Source organism: Centroberyx affinis, unplaced genomic scaffold (assembly GCF_046629955.1).
Source record: "Centroberyx affinis isolate AG114_WGS23_722 - 3 ecotype Tasmania unplaced genomic scaffold, CSIRO-AGI_Caff_v1 ptg001864l_1, whole genome shotgun sequence".
In the NCBI taxonomy this organism is placed as follows: domain Eukaryota; kingdom Metazoa; phylum Chordata; class Actinopteri; order Beryciformes; family Berycidae; genus Centroberyx; species Centroberyx affinis.
Genome location: NW_027280241.1, coordinates 85,509 through 95,000, shown reverse-complemented (window position 1 = coordinate 95,000; position 9,492 = coordinate 85,509). Strand labels below are relative to the sequence as shown.

The 9,492-nt window shown below is 43.2% G+C and overlaps 1 protein-coding gene across 1 annotated transcript in view; it reads left to right on the top strand.

Moving 5' to 3' along the window:
* Window positions 1-9,492, top strand: part of igf2r (insulin-like growth factor 2 receptor) — a 57,128-nt gene that overhangs the window by 34,265 nt on the left and 13,371 nt on the right. Inside the window, exons 29-40 of the mRNA XM_071530039.1 lie at window positions 379-482; window positions 715-848; window positions 1,828-2,024; window positions 3,175-3,301; window positions 3,517-3,648; window positions 5,286-5,445; window positions 5,601-5,712; window positions 6,830-6,911; window positions 7,393-7,526; window positions 7,738-7,887; window positions 8,167-8,325; window positions 9,045-9,273. Of these exons, the coding sequence (XP_071386140.1) occupies window positions 379-482; window positions 715-848; window positions 1,828-2,024; window positions 3,175-3,301; window positions 3,517-3,648; window positions 5,286-5,445; window positions 5,601-5,712; window positions 6,830-6,911; window positions 7,393-7,526; window positions 7,738-7,887; window positions 8,167-8,325; window positions 9,045-9,273 (1,720 nt within the window). The remainder of the gene's footprint in view (window positions 1-378; window positions 483-714; window positions 849-1,827; window positions 2,025-3,174; window positions 3,302-3,516; window positions 3,649-5,285; window positions 5,446-5,600; window positions 5,713-6,829; window positions 6,912-7,392; window positions 7,527-7,737; window positions 7,888-8,166; window positions 8,326-9,044; window positions 9,274-9,492) is intronic.

Below are 9,492 nucleotides of genomic sequence, written 5' to 3'. Positions count from 1 at the left end.
ATCTAAGCAACAACGATATTTGCGGGAAATATCGCGATATTCGATAATATCGCATATCGACCCAAGCCTACTTCTTACCCGCCTCAATCTTTGTAATTTGTGAGATGTTGAGCTATGAAGTCAGTGATGTTTTACAGTGTTTCTATATAGTTGGAGTGTATTAATAGAAATTCCAACACCCACAATTAACTAAATGTACTAGCATATTTTAAAGCAGCTTCTTCCCCATCATTCTTGCAGTAGGACACAAGGGGGATGCAGATCTCCTCTGAATCGTCAGGAGCTCGCAGGGTTTATGGGTATTGTAGTTCTCTACAATTCAGCTCTGTACTGATGGTGACCACCTGTGTGTGTGTTGTGTTGCCTTCCCGTGTCTAGGGGGCGCCAGAGTTCATCAAGGAGACTCCAGACTGCACCTATCTGTTCAGCTGGCGCACCGCCCTGGCCTGCCTTCCAGTCAAAACCACCAGCTGCTCCTACAGGTAACACTCCGTTAAATTATTTACAGATACAGTTCAGTTATCATATTATTAACAACAGTCCAGTTATTATATTATCATCAGCAATTGTTCAGAAACCTGGACAGACCACATACCTGAACACACATGACATTGGATTTCCACGTTCTGCATGTCACGCGGTGTGTTTGTCTCTCTCTCTGTGTGTGTGTGTGTGTGTGTGTGTGTGTGTGTGTGTGTGTGTGTGTGTCCTCAGAGACGACCAGGGCCACTCTTACGACCTGTCCCCCCTGGCCATAGAGACTCGGAACTGGGAGGCGGAGCCCACTACCGGTGACACCGAGCAACGCTTCTACATCAACGTCTGCAGGTCGCTGGTGCAGCAGGGAGGTCAGTGTGTGTGTGTGTGTGTGTGTGTGTGTGTGTGTGTGTGTGTTTCCCTGTTTTCATCTCAGGACATTTAACAGATCTCCAACTTAACTTGAGCTGGAGAGGAGAAGGAAAGAGGCAGAGAAATGAGGAAAGATCCAAACCATGGGCTAGTTTAGGGCTGCAACTAACGATTATTTTCACTGTCGATTAATCTGTTGATTATTTTCTCGATTAATCGATTAGTTGTTTGGTCTATAAAATGTCAGAAAATGGTGAAAAATGTGGATCAGTGTTTCCCAAAGCCCAAGATGACGTCCTCAAATGTCTTGTTTTGTCCACAACCCAAAGATATTCAGTTTACTGTCATAGAGGAGTAAAGAAACCAGAAAATATTCACATTTAATAAGCTGGAAGCAGAGAATTTTGACTTATTTTTCTTAAAAAATTACTCAAACCGATTAATCAATTATCAAAATAGTTGCCAATTAATTTAATAGTTGACAGCTAATCGATTAATCGTTGCAGCTCTAGGCTAGTCCAAAATAACTTTTATCCAAGGCACCTTTCAGCAGTACTATGAGTGAATACATACAGTATTTCTTCATATTCTGATATTTTTCCTCATCTATTATATATTGCATATATTATGGGCTCAATAACGGGTCAAAAAGATTTTGAGCTTGTAAAAAAGCTTAGAAATAACCCTAACCCTGGCAAAAAAAATTGCAATGTATTTGAATGTGTGAATGTGTAAAAAAGATTTAAGCAAAGAAAAATAATTTGTAAATTTGTAGAAAAGAATCGGAGTCGTAAACAACATTTTGTGAATGTAAGTAACATTTGTGGACAAATGATTTCGAATGTGAGGTTGCAAAAAAATCCGATTTTTTTGCAACCTCACAATTTGTCATAAAAGATTCAGAGTAGCAAACTGCGTGAAAAATGTCACTCAAAGTTTTGGGAGTGTGACTAGCCATCCAAATACTCTTTGTCGCAGGCTCGTGGAAGTGTCCGTCGAGCGCCGCGTCCTGCCTGAAGGCGGGCGACGAATACGTGAGCCTCGGGGAGGTGGAGGCCGGCCCGACCTGGGACAGGGGCGTCCTGAAGCTGCAGTACACCAGCGGCCGGGCCTGTCCCGACGGCGTCAGGAAGAGGAGCACCGTCATCCGCTTCCAGTGCGACAAAGACAAAGTGGTGAGAGATGACGCTAAAAGTAGGGCTGGAATTTGAAAGTTGGAAATTGGAAGTTTTAGTGTCCCGTGATGGTCTAAATGCTGTTTCAGAGGCTTTTCCACCCGGACAAGAATACATTTCACAGGAAATACTGAGCCATTTGTTATTATTTTTTGGCTTGAAAATGAATATGGACACAAAATATTGCCTATTAGCAGCTGTAGTACATATCAGTGTCTGCATCGGTCTTCAGAAACCCATACTGGTCCAACCCTAATCTATAGGGATTACAGCCAATCTAACAACAATTACTTGGATAGGCAAATTAAGCTGTCCTGCTATCAATACAGTAATGATGTGTTTGCAATATAAAACTATTCCAGTGGGAGGAAAAATGAGATATGTGAAACTACTTAGGCCTAACCTACCATACTGTTGTTTATCAGTTAGTCTGTTCTGAATAAGCTGTTTTTTTATCTGTTCACCTATTTTGATCAAGCTGGTATTATCTGTTAACATATTCTGAATAACCCGTGACCTATATTCTGAATGAGTTTGTTTTAACTGTTAAGCCATTCTAAATAAGCTGTTTATATCCAATAACATATTCGATATATACTGTTTTTATCTGTTAAACTCTTCTGAATTAGCTGTTTTTATCTATTAAAGCATAACCTAACCACACCTAATGGTGAAAAGTAGGGTAACTGGCCATCTGCTGTAGGCTGGTATTTTGTGCCAGGTGATGTCACCTTCTAGAGTACAACAGGTGGTGACATCACCTGGCACAAAGACCAGCCAATAGCAGATGACCAGTGCAGTACCCTACTTTTCACCATTAGGTGTCAGGCTTCACCACAGATTTTGGTTTGGGGTTTAGTCACTCTTTAACATCAAGAATGCCCTATTCAGAACAGGTCAACAGATAAAAACATCATGAATGACTGTAAACTGAATAGTACTCACATTGATTCTATATACAGTTGATGTACACAGACCGTGTATGTGTGTGTGTGTGTGTGTGTGTGTGTGTGTGTGTGTGTGTGTGTGTGTGTGTGTGTGTGTGTGTGTGTGTGTGTGTGTGTGTGTGTGTGTGTGTGTGTGTGTGTGTGTGTGTGTGTGTGTGTGTGTGTGTGTGTGTGTGTGTGTGTGTCCCCCTCCACCCGTCCAGGACTCGCGGCCCACTCTGATCTCGGCCATCGAGGAGTGCGTGTACACCTTCCTGTGGCTGACCGCCGCCGCCTGCCCTCTCAACGGCAGCCAGCATGACGACTGCAGGGTCAGCAACCCCGCTACAGGTCCGACACACACACACACACACACACACACACGTCAAACTCATGTACGGACACACACATTCCAAGTCCAGTTGTGACGTGTTTACTGGATTTTAACAATGTCTTCATTAAACGTTTTTTCATCCTATGTGTATGTAAACAGAGGGAAATTAGAGTTTCTTTAATATGGGACCATACTGTGTCTTATTGCACTCCCCCAAATCCGACCCCCCCAGGGCATCTTTTTGACCTGAACTCCCTGGCACTGAGCGGAGGCTACACCGTCTACGACCACAAAGACCCCAGGAAGATGTTCCGCCTCAACATCTGTGGAGAAGTGGCCAACGCCGGGTGCAGCTCGGGAACCGGTATGTACACGCATCGGTCGGTCAACCGGTTGGTCAGTAGAGTAGTAGTAGTAGTAGTAGTAGTAGTGTAGAGTTGTTGGAACTCTACTCCAGCATTGTATTTCTTCCTCTACCATGCTGCATTTCAGTCCTTTTGCTGATACAAGCTCTTTTCTTCTCTGAATCTGTCTGCATTTGCCAGCTCCATAAATCAGTGATTCTAGGATTGAACGGGAACTCCTCAAAGTAAAGGCAAATGCGGGGAACCAACTCATTAAACCTCTCCTGGTTACTGATTAGTCCCCGCGTAGACGTTCAGATGGTTTACGTTACAACCAGGACAGGCGTCACCGCTGTTTGTCATCTACAGCCTCGAACATAATGGGCGACCAGAAATTTCAATGCGGGTCATATTATGGACTGCCCTTTGGCCCTTAGGTTATCTTCACGCTTGGTGTGTTTGTTTGAGTCCGAACCACGAGTCTGATCTGGCATCGCTGGTCTGGTTTCACATAATAATTCTGCGAGCCGCGATATATTTGCGTAAAACCTTCGTCATCGATATGAGTCTGTCCAATGCACTTTATCGAATTGAAAGAAAAATGTGTGCCAGACTTTACAGATTTATTTTCCATCACGTCGTTTTTATTTTCCTGGCTGAGTACGGACTGTGTTCTCATCAATGTGAACTGTACCACAGTTGTACCGCTAAGGCTGGGCGATATGGTTGAAATCAATATCACGATAATCATAAGGATTTTTCTCGATATCAATATATATCACGATATGGTTCATGTATGCAAAATCACGTTAAATAATCAAATTAATGTTCATCTCATTGAACCGAATGGTAATATTAGGTGTGATGTCAAACAAAACTGAAATTTTCAAATAATATTCCTACCATACCTCATTTTATGAGAGTTTTTAAGTAAAATTTGCTTGTCATCACCAATTTAGACAGCAGAAATGTGTGTCACGATATTAAAATATCTTCATATCATCACGATATGATTCCACTGAAAGATGATAAACGATAATATTGAATTATCGCCCAGCCCCATGTACCACCCTTAGGAACCGTGCTCAGACCACCTTGTACAGCTGAAAAAAAGCTTTCACATTACCAACTTTTGACACGAACCGTACCCGGATTCGGACTGAAAGGCCCCTTAAGCAAGTCCAAGTCAATTCCGAGACCAGGTCCAAAGGGGGTCGAGTCCAAGTCAAGACCAGAGACCAGAGCAAATCGAGTCCCGTTCCAAGACCAAGACCAAAATAAGCAATAATAGATGTACATTCCTTTCCAAATTTCTTTCTTGTTTTTTAGTGATGAACAGAAATGTAGATCTTTCTGCAAATGTGCTCAGTACTAAACCTTTCAACATCTAGCTAATCAATGCAAAGGAATGAAATCCCTTACATTGTTTGTAGTGCTAAGGTGAAAATACACCAAAAAAGTTGTATATTTTGAGAAAGGCATGAAAAAGTCGAGTCAACATCCAACAGTGGCTGAAACTGAGATAAAGACTTGAGTACTACAGTTGAGTTTTTTAGTTAAGATTTTTTAGTTACGGCTTTTATTTTGTGTGTGTGCACGCATGCCTGGCTGCTCGGGTGTGTATGCTTATGATCGTGTGTGTGTGTGTGTGTTCCAGGTGTCTGCATTAAGGACGTCAAAAGCGCGGTGAGCGGCGGTCAGGTGAGCAAGAAGCTGTCCTACAAGGACCATGTGCTGGAGCTGACCTACGACGGGGGAGACCCCTGCCCCGCCAACCCCACCCTCAAACACAGCAGCATCATCCACTTCATCTGCAGGTACCTCCCCCCCTCCCTCTCCCTCTCTCTCTCTCTCTCTCTCTCTCTCTCCGTCGCTCTGTCTTTCAATGTCATTTTTTGAAGTCATTTTGGGATCAGGTTTTTTTTTGCAAGTTTTCCCATTTCCAGGTGTGTTTATCTTGTGTTTTGTGTAGGCCTCCCTCCTCGGGCTCGGCCACCACCACCGAGCCGGTCCACGTCGACTCGAACGCCGAGACCTGCACGCACTTCTTCTCCCTGCACACACACCTGGTCTGCGAGCAGTCTGTAAGTGTGTGTGTGTGTGTGTGAGAGGGCTGGAGTCAAATGTCTTTCAGTTCACCCCGATTCATGTGGACTTCCAGCAAAATACAAATATTAAGAAACCTGTGTTGTTACATGTGACCTGAGCCCAGCATCTGTGAATGTGTGTGTGTGTGTGCTGTGATGCAACTAGCTGTTGAGGTTGTTACTGATTGCTAGCACTCGCTAACAATGCAGCAAACTGTCTACGCAGGCAGAGAGAGGATGGATGACAGATGCATCTAAAGGCAGACATACAGGGTTAAGTTCAATGTATCGCGGCGATATACAATATTATTGTCATTTCTTTTTTTACATTGAATTTTCTTTATATCAAATTTCTAGAGCATTTGGCATAATTTGCTCATTCCTGCTATTTCCAGAAAAACGGGCTGGTTGTGAAAAAGGGAACCCACTTAAATTGGATTCAAAATACACATTTTTCACTTCAAGTATGATTATTTTTGTCTTTTTACTCTCCTACCACTAGTAGATTATAGCAGTGGTTCTCAACCTTTTTCATATCAAGGACCCCTAGTTTAGTCCACATTAGAGCCACGGACCCCCATTCGATGAGATTTTGACTCTCAAACCCAAATCTGAGAATATTTTTATTGTCAGATATGATTTTGTCCAGAATCCCATGACTATCTGTATTGTAGGTAGAGAGATAACAGGGAAACTATGATCAAAACAGTCATTCTTCTACATTCTCTAATTGTGTTCACTTCTTGTAAATGAAATAATGGTGAAGTTTAACATTTCATCAATTTGCTGGGGACCCCCTGGAACCCCCTCAAGGACCCCTCGTTGAGAACCACTGGATTATAGGTTTATATTCGATAATATTGAATATCGGCCCACGCCTAGTGTCAAGTTACTTATTACAAATACCATATACATGTGACAATGGAGCAAAGAATTTTACGTTTCACTTTCGTTTTCGGGAGTCAGATTGAGTGCTGCTAGTCTACCGGTCTGCACATGGCGAGATGACAGCTGCACAGCCAGCTCGCTATAATGTGAATTTGACAAACATGAGATTAAAATTGAAAAGCATTTAAAACAACAATCTTTTTCCCCTTCTTGTTTCATCTTGGAGGTAAAATGCTCAGTCCTGAACGGCTCCGCTCTCATAGACCTGACCCCTCTGATCCACGTCAGCGGCTACTACACTGCCACAGGTCAGTAGGCCGAGGGGTTTGCATCCCTACACTGTCCTGTCTGTCCCTCTGCCCACTTTTCTTTCGTTTTTGCTCTTTTCATCAAGATAAATGATGGAAATTTACTAGAAAGTTATTAGAGGTCTTATTTTTTCACCATGTTATGACAACATTCTTGGCACTGCATGTCCACTCTTAGATGAATACAGAACAGGGTTAATAGTACCATATGCATCTTATCTGCTTTACTAAACATTATTGGACTTCATGTACCTTAAAAATTAATTTCCTGGTGTCCTTTTTTCCTAGACTGCACATTTATAGTATTAAAACTTTAATTGGTTCGATTAGAAACATTCTGGTTTTGCCAGCTTTCTATCTTTGTTTTGTTTTAATTGGTCTTAAATTCAATTCCAATTATGATTTAAAAAGGTCTTAAAAAATCTGCTAGTACCCTGATTTTTTTTTTTCTATTTCGTTTCTCACGATCCTGTCCTTCCAGACGAGGACTTGGACCAGAGCGACGGTTCTCCAGACTTCTACATCAACATCTGCCAGCCTCTCAACCCCATCCCCGGGGTGACCTGCCCCGCCGGCGCCGCCGTCTGTATGGACCCTGACAACGGACCGCCTGTGGTGAGAGGCACACACACACACACATATTCTCCTTTACCCTACTTTCAGACAGGGAGTGGGGGGGAAATTTCACTTTCGCTTTACACTCTGAAAAATCAAGCAAACGAAGGTGCTTGTTATCGGTTTCCTTTTTGTCTGTGCTCTCTGTTGTTCCATCTCTTCATCTCTCGTCTCGTGTCTTCGTTTCGTTTACTCTCTCCGTCTCTTTCAGGACATCGGGAGGACGACCGCCGGTCCCGAGATCAACACCGCCACCAACGAGGTGTCAATCACCTACACAAGCTCCACCCCATGTCTGGCCGACCTGGCCCAGAACTACACCTCCAAAATCATCTTTACCTGCCAGAGAGGCCTGGAGCTGGTCAGTCTGCACACCCCCCAATGCATTTCATAACAGGACTGTGATACTTTCAAAGACACATACAGTCTGTTTCTCTCTCTGAGGGATGGAAAGATTGAATGGAAAGTGATTTTGACAATTTCTAGGCCTTGAAAAGTAATTTAAACACAACATTAGGCAGATTCAGTGATCAATGTACTGACAATTACTTCCCCCTCTACTATAGACAACATTGACTGGACCATATCTGAATTTTAATCAGATATCTGACCCTATGTATGTCTGTATATCTGCGTCCAGGGCTCTCCCCAGATGCTGAGGAAGCAGGACTGCGTCTTTGCGTTTGAGTGGGCGACCCCGGTGGTTTGCCCGGACGCCACCCACACCAGCGGCTGCCAGCTCAAAGACTCCCAGCTCCAGTTCACCTTCGACCTGTCGGCCCTCACCGGAGAGGTCCAGGTGAGCCGCGGCCCCCAGAGGCTCGAAGGGCTTCCATTAAAGTAGCCTCCATAGTGCAGTAGCTTTGCTGTGTGTTATATACAAATGTGCTGCGGTTTCTGTCGCCCCCCTAGTGGTCAGAAAAACAACGCTTATCGCAGCTTTAAGAGTATGTTCCTGTGATTCTGTCAGACATCACAGGAAAGCGTGATATTGTTTTAATCGTTATTGACTTGAAGTGCCCTTAAAATGTTTTTAAACCAGCATCATGTTAAAGCTATTCCTGTGATTGTTCACTTTAAACTCAAACTTAAGTATAACTGTAATTTGTCTGTCTAACAAGGTATCTGCAGGTCTTTTAAAAGTCTGAAAAAATCTTGAAATAAAGAATCTAAATTTAAAGTCCTTAAAAAGTATTAAAATATCTTCAATATAACTTTGAAAAAAAAAATATATATTGTCCCTTTTTAGCTTGTTTCATTAATTGTTAGAGGAGGCCTAGAAGCTGAAAACTATTCAGTATTACACAAGAAAAGCAAAAATTTGAGAAAAATCTGAAAAGATAGACAAAAATTTGTGTAGTAGGAATGTTTTTTCCTATTCCATCAATCATTTTGCGACCCCCCCCAAAATTATCTTGTGACCCCCTGGGGGGTCCCAATCCCCAGGTTGAGAACCATTGCCTTAGATAAGCATTACTGTTGTGGTGAATTGTGGTAAAGTAAGTCTCTGTGCGCTAGGTACCGGTCGGCTCCGACACCTACCGGATCAACGTATGCAGCTCGGTGGCAGAGCCGGTTTGTAAGAAGAGCGCCGTGTGCCGGGTGTCTGGTTCTGGTTCTGGTTCTGGCTCAGGAGCGGTCACGTTTGCGTCGTCATTTGGCATCAGCAAGGCCATGACAATGGACTTCAAACACGAGGAGCAGGCCATACTGATGCAGTATGGAGGGGGAGACCCTTGCCCGCCATGTAAGTCTACATTTAACTTGTTTGCCACACCCTAAACAGGCCCGGATCATACAAGACATCATTCTTAGCATTTACAGGGCATGGGCAAAATAATGGAATCCCTGTCTGATTGTCAGTCGTCAAGTCCTGAACTGTGTGTAGTGGGATTTTTGACCTTTCTTCAAGAAGGAAAGCCTTCAGTTCTTTGAGGGATGAAGGAGATAGAAACCTATTTGTCAT